Raw genomic sequence first — 25,937 nt, 5'->3', positions numbered from 1 at the left:
GTTCTACTCCTCAGGAGGGCATTTATCTTCTCCTTGTGATCATAAACTTCAGTCTACTCATACTTGGGCATTTTCTTGTGCTGCCCCAGCACTGTGCAATGAGCTCTGTCAAAGTGTGTGGGGGAAAGTGACCATAAACATTGGTAGAAAGCAGTGTGTGTTAACCCCTTTCAGGACGAGAAAACACAATACAATAGGCTCACTGACGAATATATTCGGGGTGGACTGGAAAGGGGTTAATTAACTTCTTTTTTTTTTTTTTTTATTAGGGGTGGGGGAGAATCATTTTCTCTTCCTCCCCTGCTGATATGACCCTTCTAGGCAATTCTTTCCTCTGAACAAAGGTTCTGCTACTTGTGCCATTTTTATATCCTGCTGTTTTTTTCTTTGTGGTTGAATATTTTGATTTACTCCTTGCTGAATGTTGGATAGAGCAAGAAGAATTAAAATCTCATTGAGGTATTTGAATGTCTATCAAATCCACTTGTTCCCCTCTAGGCACTTTCCCAGCCAGAGTGCCGTGACACACTGTGTCTTCAGACCTGATCCAGTGTGCCACAGAAAAGCCACCACTGCCTGATTCTCAGATCCTGGGCTCACCTCCCAGCAATAAGAGAATAGAATTGGTTCTTAAACATGCAGCAGCTCCTTTCTTAGAACATGTATAGTCACATAGGCCTCCCCTTCCTAGCTACAGCATGAGCCCCAGAGTATGGAAATTAATAAGCACCATGCAGAGTATGGACAGCAGAGCCTCGCGTTGTTCGGCACACACATCTTCCAGCCTCTGTCTTATCCCTAGGCTTTGAGACAGGCCCTGAGCACTGGATGTGACTTGTTCTGAGTGTTGGGAGCAGCTACCTGTGCCATGCTGACGTCTTTCTCTTGCACTTATAGAGAGAACTGGTCCTTAGTGATGGGATCATGTGTGTCTTGGCACCCTCTCTGACCCCTGAGACTGGCAGGTGTTTCACTGCTTCCCTAGCTATTCTGGCCATGTGAATCCTCCACATGTCTGCATTGCCTGTTCCATGGAGGTTGGTCGGCTTGAAAAGGTTGGAAAATACTGCTCTAGGGTATGCATATTTAGGTCCTTATGTCTTTATCTAATACAGCTCTTGGTGCAGACCCTTCTCCATTTTGTTAGCCTTTCTGCAGTCTTCAATCTGTTCCTATATAATTTTTCAGAGGTGTGGCCTCCAGAACTATATGCAACATTCTAGATGTAACTCTTGGAGAGGGCACATAAAATGTGAGTGGGCAGAGTGCCCAAGTTTTGATTTAGGGTTCAGGAATATGGAAGTGGGCTAAGCAGATGGGGTAGTGGAACCAGGTCCAGAGGCATGAGGGACAGAGAATTTTCTGAACTGGAACGAGAAACTTGCCACTAAAATTATTCCTGGAGGAATTCTGTGCCACTTCATGTTGGTCAAAATAACACAATATACATCAGTTTTTGAGTAACTAATTTAAAAATGTAATACAGAAAAGTTATAACTCAAAAAGATGCAGTTTTACATATTTGAGCAGAATTTCCCTAGAAGTACAGAGTGTCCCTTACATCATCTCCCCTGGCCAGAACCCTTTCATTCTGCCAACTGACCCCCAACTCCTCTGCTATCCACTATCTCTCCCCTCCAGGATCACCCCCTTCTATTCTATCTCCACCTCCCAACACACTCCATGCCGAGTCTGCTCCCTCTGTCCCTCTTGCACAGAGGCTGTCTCACATGCTCGTTCTGGGCCTCTCCCTCTTCAGCTGCCATGGGATGAGCTCTACTTATCGCTCTCTCCTCTGTTTGGCCATGTTCAGGATGAGCTCTACCTGTGGCCCCCACCGGGCCTAATTTTTAACCATGAGTGGGATGAGCTACGCTTGTGACCCTTCCAGGCCTTTCTTGATCTTTTGACTGCAAGCAGTATGGGATAGACTTGCAGCCCGCCAGGCCTCTCTCCAGATTCTGTTGTGCAGAATTCCCCGAGGAGTAGGAACCCTACTCCTTACTGTCCTAATTGTTAGTGCTGACATTTCACCTATATACAAAATTAGTCTGCATCAAAATATGTTCCACCTTCGTTTCTGGAGATACCATCAATTCAATATTTACAAAATGTGTAAGGGATGGTAAGTCACTGATTTTTTAATCAGGGATCACAGACTTTTCACAGCCAAAATGCAGCTTCAGTACTACTAAGCTAGTGGTTACTCAAACCATTGCAAAGGTCAGAGGATTTCTTCCTATGTCCCAAAAATGCACTCAAATACTCCTCACTCCTATTCCTTAGGACATATGTTGCGAGCATTCCTGGATTTACATAAGCTGATGGTGGAATTGAGCTAAAGTTGCATCAATACTAATGAGATACATGGTAACACTTCTTCTCTTTGGGTCAAGTAATTCTGTATTCTTGACTCTGACTTCTATGTCCAAGGACTTCCCCCTAGCATCCTCTGCACACTCAACTCTAACTTCTCTGGGTCTCTTGTTCTCCACGGGTTGTGGGGCAATGTATATCTCTCACTCCTCTTAGACCCAGGTTGGGTCCCTTGGCTGTTTCCCTGTGGGAAGAATCACTTACTCAGCCTCAGGTCTTTCCCCTTGATGGGGGAAAATCCCTGCAGAGCCCTTTTCAAAGAGGAAGAGTCCCCAGGCCCACCAGCGCAGGCTCCATCCAAACCTCCTCCTGCAAAACTTGAACCATCATTATATACTTCCAAGAACATTCTCCCTAGAGGCTCTCCTTCTCAACCTTCTTACAGGACCTCATTAGATTCCAATAAACATTCTATCTAGAACTTCCCTATTAGTTACAATGCATAGAGCTCTTTTGCTGTATACTCTGCCATCTAGTGGTGTTTCACAGCAATTGTCCACAGAGTAATGTCTCCCAAACACATGCTCAGGGTTAATATGGCCCAAAGAACAAGCAAAGGCCTCTCGCCCATTCTCTCTCCCAGGCCAAAGAGCCCATTTTGCGGGCCTGCACATATGTAAGGTCTAACTTTAAAATATATGCTGCTTATAAACATTAGACCTACCAAAGCAAACACATACAATAAAGAATCACTTAAATGACAGTAAAAATAGAAGCAAAACAATATCTAACGGAATATTCTATATCTTCAAAAGACACATCATAAACTTTAAAAAGGGCTTCTTGGAAAATAAAGTGCCCTGTATAGAGAGATTATTACTTTTTTGTTTTCCCTACAGGTTATACCTCTCCCCCCATCTCTGCACCCTAGCATCCCTCTGGCTCACACCACTTTGCTATCTTGATCAGCATACGATCACCCATGGTATCTCCTAGTCCATGCAGATAGTTTACTGCTGTATTTTTGCACCCTCAAATGCACAATTTTCCACTTTTTTTTTTTTTTGTATTGAATCTTCATTGCTAGCTGTTTGACCACTCTGGGTGGATGTGTGTGATTTTATGATTTATATTCTGCTTTTTGCCACTTCAAAAGTAGATTACATTCACGATTTTGAAATCTTTCCTTAACACCTCTTTTTCTTAGGAGCCATCCATGCTCTTTAGTCCCTCCCACAGAGAGGTTCTGATTGGATGTCTCCCTACTTTTTTACCCAACCATTCTATTACAATGTGGGTTCAGTTAGAGGGCCAGGTTCATGTGGCCTGGTTTGGCCTCTGTTGGAAACAGGATGCTGGGCTTGATGGACCCTTGGTCTGACCCAGCATGGCAATTTCTTATGTTCTTAAGGATGTATTTATTTTGCACTCTAAGGCCTCCCAGCCTTGCCCTAAAGAGGTTGTTTTTTTTTTTTTTTTTGTTTCAGAGGGGATTCCTCCTCCTTTACTCCCTGCCTGAGCGTCCTCCTTTAATGTGTTGAGGTTGATACCCTTTAGGAGTAAAAGGGTTCTCAGCAGGGGACTAAAGACCTGTGAGCCAACTCTAAACCCTAGGTAGGCAAGCACCAGTGATGGATCCTGCTGCAGGAGATTGTGAAGGCTAGAAGAGTTCCTATCTTTCGGGCAGATATAGTAAAAACGCGGGAGAGCAGGCGAACGCCCGCTCTCCCAGCGCGCGCACAGGACACTCTCCTGTGCACGTGATACAGTAAGTTAATTTATTTAAATTAGGCCCGGCGGTAAAGAGGCGCTAGGGACACTAGCGCGTCCCTAGCGCCTTTTTCTTTTTTTGACAGTGGCGGCTGTCAGCGGATTTGACAGCTGATGCTCAATTTTGCCGGCGTCGGTTCTCGAGCCCGCTGACAGCCACGGGCTCGGAAACCAGACACCGGCAAAACTGAGTGTCCGGTTTTCGACCCGACAGCTGCTGGCCCATTTTAATTTTTTTTTTTTTTTTTTTTAATTTTTTACTTTTTTAAACTTTCAGGGCCTCCGACTTAATATCGCCATGAATAAGGGGTAAAGCTAGCATGTCCAAAACACGCGTCTAAATGCCAGCTAACAGTGCTCTCCATCGGAGCGCACTGTATCGGCCCATTTGAGAGGAACTGAGTTCACCCTACTTGTTTGGGGAAAGTCATTGTCGCTAGCCATATTCAAGGGACAGGGGCTGAAGAAGAGTGAGCCCATTCATACCCTGAATATGGCGAGCACTTGGGACAGCATGAACCCTAGTTTAGGAAAAAATATCCAATTAAAGTTTTAAGTGCATTTGGACTCTTGAGTTAATGGGGAGAGTTTTTGGATCCCCCTTGCCCATTGGGATTGCAATGCTGAGAGCTTGCCTGATCCCTTGATTTTTCCACACGAGAAATCACCTGAAGTAACAGCTAAGGATAAAAGAAGAGAGAACAAGAGAAGGAGTCAGAATCCAGGTCTCTGCACTTCAAGGGACCAGGACAGGCTGGATGTGCAGGGGGAAGATGTCTAAAAGTAGGATTTTTGCAATTTAAAGGGAACCCTCTCACTAGGATTCCACGGGACGACCGCTGGGAGAGTAAGAGCATTTAAACTCACCATGGGCTCAACCCAGATGTCTGTAACTAAGGACACCTACCCACCCATAAGAAATCTTGTACCAACCGGCAGATGTACACTCATCTTTGGACAAAAGGACTCTATTTAACTTTAGGAATCAGTAAATAGCAGGTAATGGACTTCTCCTCCAAAAACTTATCCAAACCTTTTTTGAACCCAGCTACACTAACTGCACTAACCACCTCCTCTGGCAACAAATTCCAGAGCTTTATTGTGCGTTGAGTGAAAGAATTTTCTCCGATTAGTCTTAAATGTGCTACTTTCTAACTTCATGGAATGCCCCCTAGTCCTTCTATTATTCGACAGTGTAAATAACCGAGTCGCATCTACTCATTCAAGACCTCTCATGATCTTAAAGACCTCTATCATATCCCCCCTCAGCCGTCTCTTCTCCAAGCTGAACAGCCCTAACCTCTTCAGCCTTTCCTCATAGGGGAGCTGTTCCATCATTGCTTCGCTGTTTAAGATCCTGAAGTTCGTTGTCAACCAGGTAGTTGCCATAGGCCTCCCAAGATGACGTGGGTTTCTGATGTCCTTTTACCCAAGTGATGGCGATGTGCTCTCCTCTTTCACCAAATTCTTCAAGGGATGTAAACAATTTCTGCCATATTTTTATACTGTTGAGAGTGGCTCCTGTACTTGTGGTCATCCCTCTCTTTTTCTATTTATGACTGTGCTGATGTACCGATGAGAACACATAGTGGGAATCAGTGTAAATTGTCAACGGAACAAGGGGATGGCGGTGTTCTAGCACGAAGTCTAGAACCTATGTGACAGCAATGAGTTCTCCCTCCTGTACCCCTGTATCAGGGGGCAGAGAAAACGCGTATTTCTCAACGACAATGTCTGTAAAAGGGTAAGAGTCGAACAGCAGCGAAGCCAGTGGAGGTAAGGAGAATACCTCCAGCATCAGTGAACCAATATTCACCATCGTCTAAGGGAATGGCAGACAAAGGTAGGTCGTCAGTTTCAGGAAGCTGATGAGTGCAAGAATGCGACAAGGTGTCTTGGGGCCCCAGAGCAGACAGGATTTTGTCCAAGGAAGCAGCAGTAGCGAGCATAGACTTGCCCCATGGTTGCAAAGAAGTGGCAGACGACGTAAGAATGGCCTGGTATTTCCCGGTGTGGGAAGCTGTTAATGTCATTTGGGAAGGGGTGAGGAGAAAAGTGACATGACTGGTGTGGAGAACCACAGTGGCATAGGGGATGTAGTGGTCCAATTTCTCGCATGCAGTAGCGCAAGCGACAACTCCTTTCACAAGTAGTCATGCCCAGTTCGACTGGGGGAAATTTGCCAGAAAGGAAAATGACAGCCTCCATCTGGTCCTGTGTGCCGACAGCTGACCAGGTGTGGAAGCCCACGACTACCCACAAATGTAAAGGCTGGATATGCTGATAGGAGAGCAGAGTGTTGGCTTGTAGGGCTTCTGCAATGAGAGCTTTCAAATGGGAAGTTTCAAGATCAGTGAAAGAAACAGGGTGAGAGCCTTTAGCTGACCCTTGGGTATGGGCATACAAGAAAAGGGCTTTCTCACTGAAAGCTGGGATCCAGAGACGGCAAAAGTTGAGCAAACCCAGAACTGCGCGAGTCTGGGTTACCATACAGGGCGGAACAGGGAGAGCCATTAATGAACGTACTAAATCATCGTTGATGGAACGAACACCATTCCCAAATGAACGCCCAGAAAGGAAACAGAAGTTTGTGCTAACAGAAATTTCTTACAGTTACAATGCATTCAAAAGATCAATGGACAGCTGGATACAAAGATCTTCAGTAGTAGCGGTGAGTAACAGATCGTCAACATTTTGTTTATTTATTTATTTAATTCTTTTATATACTGACCTTCATGACTATTGTCATATCAAATCTGTTTACATGGATCTTGGGGATAACACTCTTAACCATTTAACAATAGAGCAATCAGAGGAGGCAAAGTTACATTTAACAAGGAGATCAAACTTGGGAATTGAAGAAAAAGAAAGGAAAGAGAGACAACCATTAAGGGTATAAGAGGGCATAAACTTGCGTTATCAGGTAAAGTGGCTTCAAATAATTCCAGATCACGGCATAACTGGTTACTGAAATATAGTAGCGCTATCGTGGAATCCTTGAGGAAGCCGTGTCCATTGGAAGCTGCGGGGGGGGGGGGGGCAAACTGAAAAGAAGTAAGAGGACGACAATCAGGATGTAAAGGAATGCAAAAGAATGTGTTGCAGAGGTCGATACATGTCTTAAAAAGTTGAATTGGCGTAGAATGCAGAAGGGTAATGGGGTTAGGGACATTAGGGTAAATGGGTTTGGTAAGCTTGTTCAGTAGTCTGAGGTCTTGTACTAATCGCCATCTTCCATCCCGTTTGCGGACTGGAAAAAGAGGGGTATTAAGAGAGAGACCTTGGTTTCAAAACGCCAGCAGCTAAAAGTGAGGCAATTTCCCGTTCAAGAGAAGAGTGAGCATCAGAAGGAAGGGATGCCTGTGCCGGTGCTGGGATGGTGTGGAGTGCAGAAATCTGGGCCTCCAAATGTGGCATGATGGGGCTTCTGGGCTGCTCCTGCCACGGGCATGGTGCTTCAGGCTGGCACTGTGGTGTGCTGGCTAGAGGTTGTGCTAGGTTCCTCCATGAAGCCAGAGATGAGGGACACATTGAGTGAGTGGGCTGGGTGAACCCAGGGGAAAGGGGTTGCAGCATCTGTAATGCCTCCTGTGGCTGCTTCTGCTTCTCCTTGCTCACCTGGGTCTGGGTATCCATCAGGAAGGCCCTCTGTAAAAGAGCTGCTGTGCTGCTGTTTCCTGGGGCTTCCTGGCTGGGACCAGCAGTTTCAGGGGCAAGAGCTGTGGAAACAAAACATAAGACTTAAGTACCAATAGCAATAAGTATCGTGTGTGTGTGGTTTTTTTTTTTTTTAATTTGCCATTAGAGGTGCACTTTGCTGCTTCACATTGTGAGCTTCTTATGCCAAATGATGCGTACACCTGTTGCAGCCTGTTCATTTACAGGTGAGGTGAACTTACTGGCTGCGACACATGGTGTTCAGCTGCTCAGCCATGCCCTTAGACATCCAGTCCCAGCCTTTGCATGAGGTGTTTCTCTATGGTGGTGAGGATGGGACCAGGGGTTCTTCCTCCGGTCTATCATATATATATATATATATATATATATATATATATATATATATATATATATATTTATTTCTGGCCATCACCTTGGCTTTCAACTGTACCTTGATGTCCCAGCGCCTGTGGGTCACCTGCTCGTTGGACTCTGCTGCGCCTGGAGATGCCGTGTGCTATGTTGCCTCAGATCCGGTCCTTGGCTGCTTTCGAGGTCTTGGCCGCCTGGTTGCTGAACAGCATGGCATAATGCTCCAGGGTCCCCTGTAATGACCATCTTATTATCCTGCACACTGAACTTGATAGCCCTGAGATGAGGGCTGCCTGCCAGAAGGGGGTGCCACTTCCAGATAGGTGCCCTCACTTTCTTCACTCTCCCTCCCCTCTCCTGCTTCCCCTCTCCACTCTTTCTCTATTCCTAGCCTGTCATCCTCCTCCTCTTATCCCTTCCCTTCTGCCTATCTCTATTCCTATCCCTGTTCTTACTCCTTTTCTAGCACTCTTGCCTTGTCCTCCAACCTCCTTCCCCCCCCCCCCCTCCTCTCCTCGCTCCTCCACACCAAAAGACAAACTGGACAGACAAACAAAAACTTCACTCAACAAAGAAGACAAAAGACCAATGTACAGGGAAACAGATGGCAACAGAAGACCAGACAACGCACTCGGGTAATCGAAACTGAAAAAACTCCCACTAAACCACTCAAACTCTCCTCTTCTCTCACACGCCTGACAAACCCTCAGACAGCTGCAGGAAGCTGGGATATATAAACTAGGGGTGTGCATTCGTATTGAACATAAATGTAAAACGCTACTTATTTTTTTTTTTAACTTAAAAAAGTGATAAGACATAAACGATCGGATTTCCAACTTATTCAACATAGCTATGTTGAATAAGTTGGAAATCGCGATTGTTGATCCAAAATAAAAATTTAAACCCCTCGCCTTCCTTAATCCCCCCACCAAAGACTTACCACAACTCCCTGTTGATCCAGCGAGGAGTGAGGACGCCATTTCTGAAGGCCTTTCCGAGGAGCAAGTGACGTCGGCGCCACGTCGGAGTGACGCGGCGTCACGTGATTCCCCGCGGGTTCGCGCCGGAATGCTCATTCGGCCCAAAAGGAACTTTTGGCCAGCTTGGGGGGGTCAGGAGGCCCCCCCAAGCTGGCCAAAAGTTCCCCTCTGGGGATAGGGAAATATCTACAGTATTCGAACGTACCGTATTTCCACGACAATAACCCGCCCACGTATATAACCCGCCCACACACATAACCCGCAGGTTTTCAAAATTTATGTAAGAAACCTTTAATATACCCCGCCTCCTCATATAACCCGCGGGCAGACAGGGCGCTTGTCCGAGGGGGCGGGGCCGCCGGCACACTGACCTTGCGCACTCTGCGCGCCGTGTACAGCCCCATGCCGTCCTGCACGCTGGACGCCTTCAGCGAGAAGCGCTCCGGTACGTACATGCCCAGCATTTTCATGGCCTGCCCCGGGGTGCGAGCCGCTCCCTCTCACATCGCCGGCGCTTTGCTTCCCGAGGGAGTTTGACCCTCCTCTCTCGTTGTCCCCTCGTTCCTTCCTGACCAATCAGGAAGCGGCCGGGCGCAGGGATAGGACGGACTCCTCTCAGCTGCAGCCTATCAGATGCGCGCTCTCCTTGACGCTTTGTTTTGTTTCCTCCTTCGCTTCTATTCAGAGTCGGGAAACTTTATTGGTCGGAAAGTTTGTCCACGTGTAGCCGAGTCAATGCCCGCGGCGGAGTGGGCGGAGGGATATACAGCGTGAAGCGCCGGGGCGGGGGGAGAGAGATGTTAACCGCTGCTGTAAAATTTTTTCTGGATAACCCGCCCACGTTTATACCCCGCGGGGGGCATGCGGGGTAGGTAAAAACGCACATTACCCGCGGGTTATATGCGTGGAAATACGGTAATCTGCTTTGAAGTGCCAAAAACACTGGAGTACACAAATTAGACATTTTGGGAGTGGATGTGTGTGGGTTGCATAGGTGGGGGTTTTTGTGCATGAATAAGTAGATGGAGATGTGTGATGGGATGCAGTGTGTTTTGAGTAGGTGGAACGTGAGTAGCTCCTTCTCTCATCCTCTTATCTTTTTATTTAGTTTAATTACTCCTTGATTTACCATAAATCCAAATAAGATCAAAGTAGTTTACATCACAAAGCTGTATAATATAACATGAGCATAAACTAACCATATAATATACAATTTAATACAGGTAATGCACCATATATAGTCATAATCTCTAGGTTGATAACCCTGGATAAGGTCCTAGGAATCACACATCAGTCTCCAAAAGTCAAAATCTTCCTGTGTTTTCACCTGGCTGTCAAAGATTCTCTGAGCAGGGGGAAGACTAATCTAGGCCCTGTGCATTGCATTTACTCAGATCCTAGTTTAGCAGTGCTGTTTATAATGGACTTTAATCTATAGTAATAGTCATGTTGGAAGCATTGGATAGTTTCCAACAAAAGATTTACTAATGAATGATGAAACTGAGAAAAGTTCTTTATAGTTTTCATTTATATTCACAATCTGCATTTATGTTTCCAGTTCTTAATTTGTGACTTTATCACCCAAATTTAAATTTAAAAAAAAGCTAAAGCCAATTTCAATTGTATTTTGTCAATTCCTCCCATCCTTATTGATTAGGGCAAGTAAAAACTCCTGGTAAGCATGGTCTCTCTCTCCAATTTAGAAGTTAATTAAATTATAAGTCCAATTCTCATACCTCTTGTAACTCTTCTTCCTTTTTACTACTTATAAGATAAGTGGTTTACTCTTCCTGTTATCTCCTTGAGATGTTAGTAACCTTAAAGATGAGTTCATGCAGACTCCTTCTTCTAGAAATGGATCAAAATCCATCAATGCACTCTGGTTGAGATACTGCTCCTCTAGTTTGTACACACTGAGCACCTGGGTGAGTATTCGGGCATATTAGAAAAACATTTTGAAAATAGAAAATAAAAAATATGAGATGAGGAAGGCTGAAAAAACTCACCCCACCTTTCCACAAGAAAAGAATGGAGTACAAAACAAAGTCCTTAAATTAATAAAGACTCAAACTCTTCTCTGAACCCACGTCTCAGCCCTAGAGACCCCAGAGGCCTTCCTCCTTAAAGGGAACAGCCATTGACCTGCTGTCCCTAGAAGGGTCAACTCAAATTTGCCAAAGAGCAAAATGATGGTCTAGGTTTATATAGCATAGGAGCACACCACTTTCTATCTTCCATATGAAGGAGCTACAAACTTGCGACAACTATTCTATTTCCCTTATGCAAATTGCATAATCCTTTTGATATAGATCCATGGAGAGCTCTGCATAGTAATACAATAAAATCCTAAAATTATTCAAACACCAGAATTTACCACTAATCACAAGATAAACATAATTGCTCAAACTGCATTTCATATTTCCTCCCACCCTCTGCACACACTACCTCACGCTTGCCTGGTAATACCAGCCCCCGAGGAAATGAGGCTCCAGCATGAGAGAGAACTTTTGGTTCTGCCCTCCCCCAACTGGAACTCTTTACCTTTGGATATTGGCTTCAAGAAAAACCTGGCTGTTCATTGAAGCTTTTGCCTATAGTTAAGGCTCTTCCTCAACTTAAGCCACTCAATTACCATTCTAGTTCCCCTGTCACAGTCCTAAATTTTCCTGGATTCAGATCTCGCCGTGTTGCACTAGCCCAACTATTAACTAATTAACTATTTCACATCTTTAATCTATCTCATCTTTTCCCAATTGCACTGTGCTTCAGCCTGTATATGCTACTTTCCTCTAATTACATCCTCTGACATTTTATTATGGTGGTACTGACTGCATTGCCTTGTTCTCCATCTAAAGAGTGATTTGATTGTATATTGTTGAACTTTATGCCTTTTCTTCCATGTTTGCTGTAAATTATGCTCATTGTAGCAATCTCACTTTATCATGGTGGTCTCTGTTGTATACCATTGCCTTCTGTGGACCTCTCTATTCTGTAATGTTCTCTGAACTCATCTGCTGGAAGAGAATGGGATAGTAATGATCTGATTTCATCCCATCCCATCCCCTTTCCTTTTTCCCTTCATGTGCCTGTCTGGCTGTACTGGGGTAGTTACACAGGCATATTTTTTTTTCCTCTTTCCTCCTCACATCTTGGTAACTACCTACTTTTTCTTCAGTTGATGGGGCCTGAGCTCCTCGCTAACCCCACAGCTTGGTTTCACATGCTCCCTGACACCTGGCCTTCCATCAACCCTGCAGTGAAGCTCCTGCCCCTGCTGCTCCACACACAACCCAGCAAGAGGCAAGGAGTGTTCCCGGAGACTGGTTGAGGACTGGCGGCAGAAGAAGGGGTGGGGAGTCCTGGCTGGACAGAGCTACTGGGCTCCTTGCTCAGCAACTTTTACAGCAGAGCCCTGGATCATGACCTGATGCCTTTCATAGTGTGTGTGTGGTGTGTGTTTTTTTTTTAACTGGGGGAATAGAAATTCTGCCAGCAATTCAAGGTTGGTTGTGCTGTTGTAGTTATCCCCCTGCTAAAATATAACTTCAGTAACATGAAATTCTAGTTTCAGAAGCATATGCATATGGATAAACCCTTAACAGGCTCGTCCGCTGCAGTGAAACATACCTACAAATGGTGGGTTTTCCAGTGGCATAAATGAAGCTGCCTTTCATTGGTTGAAAAGTTTCTTTTAAAACTCTATTTACCATTATTTATGGAGTTCAGTTTCCTCATGTAACTTAAATTTTAGGCTTGTGATCTCAGAAATGGGTCAGAAGATTCTATCCGATCCAGAATCATAACTGTTGCTATCCCTAAAACTGTCACATTTTTAAATTATAAAATGCAAAAACCTATAGCTTCCAAAATTCTAAGGACTAACAAATGGTTTCAGTTCTTCATTCTTTTTCATTATGGAAAAAAATCAAAATGTATTAATATTTTCAAAAATATTGCTATGCACAGCCAACAAATAGTACATAGTCTCTGAACACTCTTGGAGGGCAATTTTTCAAAGAGCATATCTCTGCCTGCAGGCACTTCACCAAAGAAGTTTTTTCCACACATTTGCAAAGCAAAAGTATACACCTCCATCTGCTTTTGAAAATTCTAGGAAAGTATGCACACGGACTTCTTCACACAGTTGTACCTTCTCCTGGCATTTCTTACCTTGTACATGAGCGTTTGTGCATGCTCCCCTTTTAAAACGGAAATTTGTGCATGTAGATTGATTTATTTAAGCATTTTTATATACCACGGCACATTGGGAACATAATGCAGCAACAGGCTTTACAAAAAATACAAAGCATAAAAGTGATTGAATAACTATGTGAGAGGTATGAATAACCATGTAAAGAATAACAGCAAACTGAATATCTGTGTGAGAGGTATATACAAAAAGTACCCAGTAAGGAAGTTAACATTCATGAGGGGAAGTAGATGGGCAGGGTTACAAAGAGGGTAGTCGAGTAAAAAATTTTTTAACAGAGTATCTGCCTGTAGGGGTATTGACAGAGTATTACAGGGATTTCGATGGGAAGTGTTCACAGGGTATTTACAAAAGAGTATTGAGAGAGGAGTATTTGGGAAAAGAGGGGGGGGGGGTGTGAAGGAAGCAATGGTTCAGGTGAATGGTAGATGTGAATTCTGCTCCCCTTTCCCACACAATTAATTAATTAATTTTTTTATTTGGGGGGGGGGGAATTGAGGTATGCACATCATTTTGTACGCTATGACTGGCAGGCTTTCTAATGAGTTATGTAAATGCATATGTAATGATCCTCTGGGGTTTATTACTAATATTGCCCTGGTAAAAACCTTTTAGCTAGGGGACTTCAGGTTATGTGCCTAACTGAGCAGTTGCGGTCATGGAGAGCTCTGTGAGGGTCTGCTATCTTATGCACCTACTGCGTTTTCTGGTGACTTGAATGGGACGATTTTTGGTGCAGCCTCTACATAGATTATACGGTGCCTTTCTGATAGCTTTGAAATGTCATGAGCCTTCCGGCATATGAGATAAAGGGGAAAGTCTGTGAGAAAATTGTTCTAGTTGAAACAAAGATGGCAACTGCCCCTGAATAAAACTGGTGGAGTTGAAGGATGATATTGTTTGGGTCATATCTAAAAACGTTACTGCCGCTATGACTTAGTTGAACAAGCTAGTCTGTGATGGAAAAAATGTCTAGGAAAGGGAGTATCCAAGCTTTAAAGATCTCAGTTTAACAGAGTTGCCACACATGTGATAGTGGCAGACCAACTAACTACACAGCAGGCCGAACTTAAAGAAAATATGGCCTTAAATGAAAGTGTTGAAGATCAGGAAAATTGTGCAGAGGAATGATATCAGTGTCATTGGACTCAGAATCTGTTAAAGAGCAGGAACTTCTACAGTTCTTTCAAGTATGGCTACCTGAGGCCTTGGAAATATCATATGAAACAGAGCTTGTTGTAGTGGAGTGGGCTTTTCACAATGGATACACAGAGAAAAGGATTTGAGGCCCAGGCCCGCCATTACGTATAGTTTGAACTATGCAGACAAGGCCAAGCTTATGAGAGCCTACGTGAAATGTATCAGCTCCTTGGCCAGAGAAGCTATAAAGCGGTTTCTTTTTAATTTTTCTCTTAATTTTCAAAGATCATCACAAAATGGCACAGATATGCACTGCATTTTACCATAAAGGCGTGAAGATTTTTCTCTTCAATTTCCTGCCAAAATGTGTTTTTGCTGATGGTAAAAATATCATGCTTCACTCTGTTTGGATTCCCTATGAATTTTTTTTTTTTTTTTTTAACAGCATGTTTCTATCAAGTGCTTAATGTATGGGGGTTTCTATGGTATGCAGATTCCTACAGTGCTGTTTCTTTTGGCTGGATTTTTTGTTGGCTGGATTTTTTGCTGACTAATAAGAGTCAATAATTTTGATTTTTTAATTGCCTTTGGGACTATGCGCTGTAGGAATTTCTATTGGACATATTATTCTTCATGGGGTCTCTTAGTTAGTTAGTTATTAATTTACCAAAATGATGCATTATTCCAATCTGGTTATGCTTTTTGTTTTATTAGAGAACCTCTATTTTGAACACTATATAGTCAACTGATTTTTATTGGCCACATTTACTTCTGGAAATTGGAATTGCCAGTGTATTTAGGGGTTGTGTGTGTTCCATTTTATTCATGAACTGGCTTGGTTTTATTTTTGGTTTTGTAATGCTGTGCAGAAATGTGAGGTTAGTGACTCACGATCTTATTTTCTTCAAATGTTAACACTTAACGAAGAGTGTTATCATTTAGACTTATGAATGACTATAATAATTTCAGTACACGTTGCTGAATTATATAAACTTTTTTTTTTTGTTTGGGGTTTTTTTAGCCTGAAAGCAGATATAAATGGGAGGATATATAGTGGTGAAGCTTGCTGGGTTTTTTTTTGTTTTTTTTTTTAAACCAGGGTTGTTAATTGTTTTCCCATTTTGAGCATTCTTGATCAGACGAAAATGGTCTCAAACCTCTTCAAGATGAGAGTGGAACAGTTAGGAAGCTATCATGGTTTAAATGTGTGCATGATGCAATGACGTCAACAGACTTAAAAGGACCTGAAAGAGAACTTGTACCATAATACTAAAAGACTTCCTGATGACCTGATAGAGAACTTATTCATTCAAAAAAAAATGCTGAAATCGCAGTCCGTGGTTTAGACCAAATGCGTGTAATTTGTAAATCCAATGTTGCTGTGCTTGAAATAGAGAAAAATTTGAATCACCACCCGACCTGGGGCTGGTTGATCGCACAAAACCATAAATCATGGGAAAATTCTTCACAGTGACTAACTAAAGGAGTGCCTTCCTTGTGATGCAAAAGCACTGACCGATGTTCAATCATTCTAGTTTTAAGCATCCGGGAAGTTTTTCCAACATAAATCTTCTTGCATGGACATTCAATCAAATATACCACTGATGCTGAAATACAAGAAGTGTTTTAGCTTGATAGTATAATCTGGGGCTTGAATTTTAATTGTAGAAGTTTGCATTAAAATGTGGCAGACAGAACATTTTCCACATGAACTGTGAAAACCCAAAGATAACTAAAGAGTGGAAAATCGTGAAAAGTTGGAATGAATGCACCAACCGATCACGTAAATTTAGATCCTCTGGTAAACATGATCTGCGGAGGGTCTTTAAACACATGAATCTGTAAAACATACCAATTGCGCATGATTGATGCCCGAATATGATGATCAGCTGGTGAAAAAGGAAAAAAGCCAATCACGATGGCAGAATCTTGCTCTTAATAAAAGCTTTTCGTACTACTTTTTTGGGGTAGCCACAGCTTATAAATCTGTCATAAATTTTGCTTGAGATCGAATATCACTGATTTTCAAACATGTCCAACACAGTCTCAAAAACTGACTCACTGGTAAAAATTTTTTTTTTTTTTTTAAAGATCTTGGATGCGCACTGGTAAAATGTAGCAACGTGTTTCAACACCAGTTTGTGGTATAAAGTGGTGGGAAAACCAAAGTGTGATTTCTTAATCAGAATATCTAAAAATGGAATTTTGTCAGATTTTATATCAGCAATGAAACGAAGGTGACAATTCAATGAGTTTAGTCAGTTCAAAAAATTATCACACAACGAAGAGGAACCTTTCCATAGCTGGAGAAAAGGAAATGCTGAGTTACTTCCTTTCTAGAAGATCTAAAGTCCAGGCAAAACTCTGTTGTAAAATATATAAGCTTGATATGTATAGAAACTCGGGAAGCTAACTCTTCCCTTCTGTTTAACAAGCTTCAGTTTCTTTAAGGCTATTCTAGGGATTTTCTTTCCACAGAAAACAAGTGAATAACCGACCTACCTCTCTGTAGAATATGATAGAAGTAAAGGCAGGAACCATACTAAGTGCAAAATCAATTTGCAGAGCTAATCCAGTTTTATGGCATCCAACCATCCCTACCAAGTGAGATACTATGGCTTATTGGTTGCCATATTTCTTTCAGCATTTGTAATATGTGCGTAATACAATGAGTAGTCTTCTCCATTTCCCCTTAAAATAGGTACTTGGATATTTAAGCCCTTCAGAAATCCATCTAAAGGGATAATTATAAAGCGACACACTGACCAGGCAAATTAAGGAGCACCAGTTCTGATTTATGCCAATTTACCTTATAGCCCAACATTTGGGGAAAAATGGATTACCAAATCATTGAGAACCGGGAGGGCCTGTCCAGGATTACGGATGTATAGTAATTATCTGCATACGCAGAAAATTTGCATTCATTATCAGCCATAGGAATACTGACCCTTTACTAGCAAAAGAAGTTCAAGGGATACATTAAATAGGTAAGGGGTTAAGGGTCAGCCCTCATGGGTACATTGCCTAATAATGGAGGAATGCATTATTTCATTCCTGGGGAAGGAAGAGAAAGTGGTTAGGATATAGGGGAAGGTTTGTGGCACTCATCCAGTGAGACCCGCATAAATGCATTCTTGCACACACATAAATGCTCATTCACTTCTCTCCCTTTTCCACACACACATGCCCTCGCGTTCTCTCTTCTCACCTAGATTCGCATTGGCCACATGAGCTTCCTCGTTCCCTGGGCCCACAGGACATGTGCTCCGATTCCTCCTCCTGCAGCATCAGGCTGCTCTGCCCTTTTTTTTTTCCCCCCGGGATGTGGCACGATGCTCTTGCTCCTTCTCCTGCATCTGCAGTTTCTTGTTTCCCGTGGGGGAGGGCAACGATCTTGCTGGTCTTGCTGTTCACGTATTCTTCCTGAGGCACGGGTGCTGACGGTCTTCCTTCCTTCCTTGAGCCCATGTTGTTCTAGACCCTTTTTCTTCTGGCCTTCTGCAGCAGGGCACCCGGAGTTTTTGGGTGTTCCGGGGACCTGGCAATTCATTCAGAATTCCAGAGTCTCAATGCCAAATCCGGAGAGTTCCTAGGTATGGACATTGGAAGGGGGGGGTCTGTGGGGTGGTTTTTTTTTTTTTTGTTTTTTTTTTAATATAACCATTCACATTTCCAAGATGGAACTGTTTTCCCCTGCTGCATTCACTGTTTTCTCTAGTTTGTAAAACAGGATACAATTCCTTGTGATGCTGCAGCAGTTAGTTACAAAATCTAGCCCTTGCTGGTTATAATCGGCCTGCCTCCCTTCCTTTTGCTGACGCAGCCTTGGATTTAACCATTAAGCAAAATAAGCATGTGCCGAAGGCAGGGGGGCACCACAGAGTGTTGAAAATGTGCATTTTTTTTTTCTGTTTCTCCCTGGTTATTTGGTGTCTTTGGAATATTAGTACCTGTAGATTACTTCTGATGTCTGCCTGCTTTTTCTTAAGATTATGAAAGCACTTAAGGGACTGCAGGATCTAAACATATCCTTGGATATCCTTGGGGTAAGTGGACAAAAGATTTGTTTTTATGCTCTACATTTTGAGAGATTGGCAGTGTAGTTCAAAAGTAGTAATTCAGTTTGGAAATATAAATTAAATGGCAGTGGCATAGTCTTTATAATATTTACCAGAAAGACTACAAAGACTATTTAATTGCAAGTAACACACAAAATCTTAGTACTGTATCTTTGCATGAAATAACCATAATGGAATTTAATGTCTCTTTACCAATTATTATTATTATTTTTTTTTTTTGAGATTCAAAGACTACAGTCCTGTTACCCACAGCACTAGTGATGTCTTTGGCTTGTGTTGCCATCCAATGATAATAAACTAGTTAGTCTAAACAACAAAAGCATTCTCTGCTGTGCAGTGTCAATACTTTGGTATCATAAGAAGGCTGTAGAACTGATTGGAGAGATTTTGCTGGATGTTGAAATAACAATCCCTAGCTTTTTGGCATTCTTCAAATAGTTTCCAATCTGCCTGATTTAGCCAGTTCTGGAGCAGAGCCCTGCTGGCTTCTATTTACTAGATGGGCTCTTTACTAATCAGTTTAGGCTGTATTTCAACAGTAATCTACCATTTTGTTTTTTTTAATGCTTTGCTTTTTCATGTCCCTGCTATAATGATAAAACAAAAATATATCAAATATGCTTTCCAGACAGTAGCAACCAACCTCTTTTATGCCATAGTATACTTGGCAGTTGGTTTATTTAGACATGCAACCCTAAAGTGAATACATCATGATTTAAAAAGGAAGTAAAAATAAGAATTAAACTAGAAAAACTATTTCTAAATTAAGCACACGATTTTTAACAAATACAAATGTATTTCTTCTTATGAAGTCGGTGGGATATCTGTGCCTACATGATGTATTTGTTTTTCAGTCACAGGTCAAACTGATAAGTGGACAGGTAGCTCACGTTTCACTATCAATTAGTCTTGACCATCTTTTTTTTTTTTTATTTCATTGCCCCTTTCCTTTTGCTGCTTATCCCACTCTCCCAAACACACTTGTCTGTTTGACAGAGGGACTGTGGAGGAAGAGAAGGGTGAAGCTGGAGTGGACAAAATAGCAGAAAACCATTTTTTTTTTCCTTTTTGCTACATACTGCCTGGAGTGGAGGGGCTGAAGCAGGAAGGAGAACCGCTGTTGCCTGAGATCTTGGGCACTAGCCAATAGAATCCAGCATGAGCCTAACAGTACATAGACATGCTATGGCACACTAGGTTTGGAAAGCCTGATCTAGGCTCTGTGACATCAAAATAGTTTGTCTTTGACAAAAGAGGCATTCAAGATGTCTTAGGAGTTGGCTGGGCGGATTGATGTAGTGCTGTTTGGAAGATGTGGGATTCAATTCCTGGGACCAACTTCTCAGGCTAGTTGAGAATGTTGTGGAGATAGTACGCATGGCCATGGGGGCTGTAGGGTAGTCCTAGTTATTGCTCTGTGGTGTCACTAATTGACCAAAGGCTTCCACTGCAATGACTGAGGTAGTTGGGTAAGGTTTAGAAAATAAGCAGGTAACACCCCTGGGCAGCTGTGAATGAAGGCTCACAGTTTTGTAGCCCAGCAAAGGCTAGTTCCTATTGGAAGCCCAAAAGAGTAGAAAGGAACTACCAGGCCAAAAAATTTCTAAATTGTTAATTTTCTTTGACACTTTAACAGGAAACTGGAATTGGAAAAACAGTTAATGGGTTCCGAAAACATGTTGAGGTTGGTGAGATGGCAAAGTCCTTAGTAAACCACTGGAAGAAGTTGGTTCCTGAAAGAAAAGAAAGGTAGGTGTCATCTTAAAATGCTACAACCATAGAACTGATCTAATGGATGCTTTTGAAAACCAGGTAGGTCTTGTGATCTACTCGCATCCATATTTGTTTCTCACCTTAACTGCATGCTAGAAAGATCCTTGTCATTAGCGGGTGGATGCTAAAATCTCTTCATGCTCCAAATCTTCCTGTTGAGTTGGTTAACGTGTCTGTTTGCCTTGGTAAATTCTGAGTTACATAAAGCACACAAATAACAGTCAAAACTCAGGAAAGTTAAGAGGATATATTCTCTTGAAACTTATTAAAAGTCCTCTGAAATGCTAGTGTAACCCTTTAAGTTCAAATTTCTTTATGACTCCTTGTGTCTGAAACCTGCACTTTGATTCCCAGCCCAGTATCAGAAATGAATCCACACGCTCTTTAGTGAGTAACAGTTTTATCTTTACTGGGATGAATGACTGAAATAAATCTGTTCACTTCCTAATCATCTGCATTTTTCATATAAACACATGTATATAGTACAAGAGAAAACTCAACTTTGTCATAAACCCATGTTAAGTATTTCAGCCAGAATCAGCATGTGATAATAGCACCCGACCTTAAGCAGTCTCTAAACAAGCAAAGTCCCAGATTGTACCCTACTGTGTGTCCATCTGAATTTAGAGCTGAAGATGGCGTCAGTACTGCTCTTTGCTTCAACTGTCAAATCCACAATACAGCAGCCTCTATCCGAAAGAAAAGCTTCAAATCCAGACAGGGCACAGTTCAATTACTCCCAAGTCGTCCACAGCAGGGTTCCAGAAAAGAGAACCTTAATCAGTACAGATAATATTTATTAGTTCAGAGCAGGGCAGAAACTCTGTGCAGACTGTAGTAGTGATCTGTATGTTGCACATGCTCAATACAATCCAATTTTGAATCTCCTTCCCCCCCCCCCAGCTCTTAAAGAGACAGCACTCTATTGTCAGTCTTTTCATGTCACAATGATGATTCAACATTTCTCTGCCCTAGTTCCTAGAGGTATGTTACACTAGCACTTTTTTGTACAGCAAGAAAAAGCATTTAATGTAACTTTTCAATATTCTTTATATGAACTTGGCAGTATGGAGCAGGTGCCATTCATCTAGCTTCCCTATCTGGGCAATTTGATGCTCCTATGAGCTCTTATGCAAAGCTCAAGGGAGGAAGTGCCCCCCAAGAGGATTTTTACTGGATCAACTCCCAGATGTGGGAGTTGTCGTCTTATCAGTGGTAGAGCAGAGAACAACTTTCTTTGTTTAAAAAAAAAAATATATATTTTCGGTCATAGGTATTCTGGCAAATTTGTGGAGATAGGGACTCATCCCTATGCTAAAATTTCCTTGATATTTTTATGGGAGCAAACAGAAGACTTGGTCACTCTTACTACTGAGTGATTTAATCACTGGTTCACTACAACATCTGATTGCCCGCTGGCAATGAAGATTTTGATCTGCTGAGCAAGCTACTGCACAACAAACCACATGCAAAACATGTTCAGCTGCAATCCAAGTTCCACTTTACTTCTCAGCACTCACTTGGAAGAATCTGTAGAAATTTTCCACAGAGTTCTTTGGGTTCTACCAACAGAGGGTATACCTACTGCATATGCAGAGGGATACATGGGATTATAAATTGTCCTGTTCTCAAAACTGGACTAAATACAGTCCAGGGCTATGATTGTTTAAATTGGGAGGAGAAGAAATTTCTTATTATAATGTATTGTATTATTCTATTACTCTATCAAGTTTGCTTCTTTAATCGTAAGTTGCACAATTCATTAACACTTGCTTTGGAATTCTTAGGGGCCGATGCAATAATTGTGCACTGAAAGTGGACGCTGAACGGTCAGCGCATGGTTTCCTAATGCGCCCCTTCTGGGGGTGCCATGCAAAATTTAAATTAGGGGTCACATTATCAAGGAGGCCGCGAGCGTCTGCTGTCTACCGGTTGGGAAAACAGACACCCAACTTATTGGTATCTATCTTCCTAAACTGTGGACAGCCAGAGGTTCAGGAAATGGACGCTTGTCAATGGAGAATCCATTTCCTGCACCTGACTGCTAGCACTCTTTTAAAAAAAAAAAAAAAAAAAAAAAAAAAAAAATCTTCCTCCTAATCAATATCACAATGATATTGAGTAGGAGGCTGTACAAAACAGTTTTCTGCTTTTCTGTACTACTTTTAGGAGCACTCAGCAATTAACACCTGCTCTGGGCAGGCGTTAACTTCTGAGCACAAAAATGCGGAGTGAATAGCTTATAGCCTCATTCACATGCATTTGCATGTGATAAGTGCTATGAATTATATTCTGCGTTGGACTTGCGCAGGCGCTAATAGCACCTGTACAACCAGAGTCCAACTGTGGGTTATACAGTGCACTCAGCTGAGCGCACTGTATTGTATCGGCCCCTTAATGGGCAGGCTGTTACAGTACATCTAGCCACATTTTGTATATACTTGCCCAAGAATTTACTTGCTACAATATGTAAAATGTCTATAAGTGGGCCTACTGGTAGGATCCATTTTACTCTGGTTGCATAATGTTTGGTAATCCTGAATAACCACTTCACTCCACTCCATTTACTAGGGCAGGCTCTGTAAGGCTTGGGCCACAAATTGAGACACAAATATTATATACAGAGAGGCCTGGAATAGATATTTGTTACTGACGTTTTTCATGTAGTGTTTCTTCGAACTTATTGAAATGTCAACTAACTCCTCCAAACTTTCCCCAAATCCATTTTCATTTGTCTTACTAATGCCATGTATAACTTTTTTTTTCTTTTCTAGGGTCAATTCAGATAATCATCTTCCACTCTGAAATATAATCAAAGGGATTCCAAAGAAGCTCTGTCAGATTGTTTTATATATAGGCTGATCTCTTAAACAAAACTTTCTTTTCAAATGCTGCTGTGATTCATATCATTACAACATTTATTATCCTACAATGGAATATTGAATTCAATGAGTCAGTTTTCTGTAAATTGCTCAAAACATCAATTTAAGATTCCTTGGCTCTATTGCTTTTTCTCCATTTACCTTCCTTCAGTTATTTTTGCTCACGTTTCCAATTTGTGCTAATTATACTCCCTTTTGTCTGTCTGGCGAAATATAATGGGGTAGATTTTAAAATGTGGGGGTACATGTGTGCACTACCCGGCACGCACACACATGTACACCCGATTTTTATAACATGCGCATGTTATAAAATCGGGGGTCGGCGCACGCAAGGGGGTGCACAATTGTGCGCCGAGCCGCACTGCCCTTTCCCCCCCCTACCTTTTTTCTTTCCTTTTGTTACAAAACTTACTTCAGCCCTGGGGCTGAAGTAAGTCGCGTCCGCTGGCCTACTGCCGGTGCGCAATCCCCGGCACAGCGGCAAATGGCCGCTGTGCTGGGAGCCTCTGACCCAGCCCGGCCCCTTTTTTGCAAGCCCTGGGACGTACGCACGTCGCTGGGCCTTTTGAAAATAGGCCCGGGGTGCATAAGACCGGTTACATGCACAAATCCTCCGAAAATCCAGCCCAATATGTCTGTTTTAGTAGAAAGTGACTTGCCCAAGTCTACAAGCTGGGTAAGTGGAGTATGTGCCTGGCTTTTGGTTGCCAGCCTATTGATCTGAGGCAGCTACTCCTACTGCTCTGTTTCAGATGTCATTGATTGTAAGATTGGACTAGACATAGTAAAAGACTAGCTTTATAGAAACATGATGGCAGATGAGAGCCACAAGGCCCATTCTAGTTTTCTCATTCCTGATTATAATACCAATGTCTACACGACCTTAGGCTTTAATCGCACCTCCTTATATCAAAAGATCTTCCGTAGTTATCCAGCATTTTCTTGATTGCTATTACTGTTTTGGTCTTCATCTCCTCTGAGAGGTTATGCCTTTTATCTGCCACCATTTCTGTGAAGAAATATTTTTGTTATGGCTAAGCCTAAATGTCCTTCCCCTTGTTCTCAAATTTTGTTTCCATTAACAAAATGCTTACTTATACATTATAAAATACTTTTTTTCAATTATTTGAATTTCTAACACATCTTTGCTCTCATCTGTACAGCATAGAATAAAATATATATTTAAAAAAGTTTGTTCTGCTCTCACCAGTTCTAGGCAGGTAACATAAAAACACAAAATCAATCAACATAGTTCATAATGCTGCAACTTAAAATGGATAGACCCTACCAAGAAATGCCCAGAAATTCTCTGCTAACAACTCAAATGTTAAATTATCAGGACTAAATTAATGACTGGAAGGGGGACAGTAAGAAAATCCATGGCTCTTAGGATAAACTGAAAGGAGCAGCTACAAAGAAAGTGTGCAAGAAGCGTTGGCATTGGTTTTTTTTTTTTTTTTTAACAAACATGCTAGAAGCACAGTCCAAATGTTTTCCACACATATAAGAAAGGTGGAAAGAAGGCAAAACTATTACCGGCATTGTTAAGGTGAGGGGAAAGAGGCTATTTTAGCCAAAAGATCCTCATTCAAAAACTGGAAGAAGGATCCAACAGAAGAAAATAGGATAAAGCATAAGAGTTGGCAAGTTTAAATGTAACTGACTGGAAAACGAAATAGAAGAGCTGAATAGGTGGACAAGTAGCAATATTAGACTTGCCCAATGATGAAGGAACTTCTCCGAAACATGGACCGTGTCGGCCATTCATCAAATGATGCTTTAAAGGATTTGGGCAAATGACTATACCAGCACTCCTATTTGAAGGAACGATTAAGTCTTTCATGTCCTCACACAGCTAAGTGGATTATTTGGTATTATGTAATAACAAATGAAGAGAATTTATGAACTTTGTCCTTATGAACTATATTGATGTGAAGAAGATTTTAATGAAAATATTAGCATAAAAAAAGATTTGATTCAGTTGATCATAAAAACCTTCCTTCTCCGGAATGGGGTATCTCTCCAATATCCTCTTTAGTAAACACTGAAGCAAAGAAATCGTTTAATCTTTCCGTGATGGCTTTATCTTCTCTAAGTGCCCCTTGATCATCCAACGATCCAACTGAATCCCTTGCAGGCTTTCTGCTTCGGACATATTTAAATTTTTTATTGTGAGTTTTTTTGCCTCTAAGGCCAACTTCTTTTCAAATTTTCTCTTAACCTGTCTTATCAATGTCTTGCATTTAACTTTACAGATGGAACAACAATTAGATTATGCTGAGAAGAATGCAGTGGGCGAGATGGCTGATAAATCTTAAGGAGTGAGTTTAGACAAGATGGAACTCTTCCACTGAAATCTTTGAAGATTATAGTAAGAACTCTGAATTTGAATTCCCACAAAACAGGGAGCCAATGCAATTTTAAGCAGGATGGGTTATATGATCACGTAAAGCACTAGTACCCATTCATGTTACAATGCTCTCTGCTACCTGTAGACCTCAGATGTAAAGATTAGGGAAAGCCTACAAATAAAGTTATAATAGTTGATGGAAGATATTATTAAAACTTATGCTATAGATCAAAAATTGGCTTCATGGAGAGACTGCATGAGATTGCACAATAAAACCTAAGTTGGAAGAGAATTTTTAACTGATTTAATTTTTGGATGGAGAGAGAAATTAGGATCCAAGAGTATGCCCAGGCTCTTGACCTATTTATGCACTGGGATATGGATGCTGTCATTTATGCAAAATATTGG

At 41.9% G+C, this 25,937-nt stretch overlaps 1 protein-coding gene across 5 annotated transcripts in view; it reads left to right on the top strand.

Moving 5' to 3' along the window:
* Positions 1-25,937, top strand: part of LOC115087943 (elongin-A-like) — a 78,216-nt gene that overhangs the window by 14,869 nt on the left and 37,410 nt on the right. For 2 of the 5 annotated variants that reach the window (XR_003855668.1, XM_029595707.1), the window contains exons 2-3: positions 18,435-18,491; positions 20,161-20,273. Coding sequence is in view for 2 of the 5 variants with exons in the window: in XM_029595707.1 (XP_029451567.1) it covers positions 18,435-18,491; positions 20,161-20,273 (170 nt within the window). In the remaining 3 variants the exon portion in view is untranslated. Of the gene's footprint in view, positions 1-18,434; positions 18,492-20,160; positions 20,274-25,361; positions 25,551-25,937 lie in introns of those variants that run through there. The other 3 variants (XM_029595708.1, XM_029595709.1, XM_029595710.1) reach the window with 3 other exon arrangements.

The sequence above is a fragment of the Rhinatrema bivittatum genome, chromosome 3 (assembly GCF_901001135.1).
Source record: "Rhinatrema bivittatum chromosome 3, aRhiBiv1.1, whole genome shotgun sequence".
NCBI classification, from domain to species: domain Eukaryota; kingdom Metazoa; phylum Chordata; class Amphibia; order Gymnophiona; family Rhinatrematidae; genus Rhinatrema; species Rhinatrema bivittatum.
This window is presented reverse-complemented; position numbering and strand designations above follow the sequence as displayed.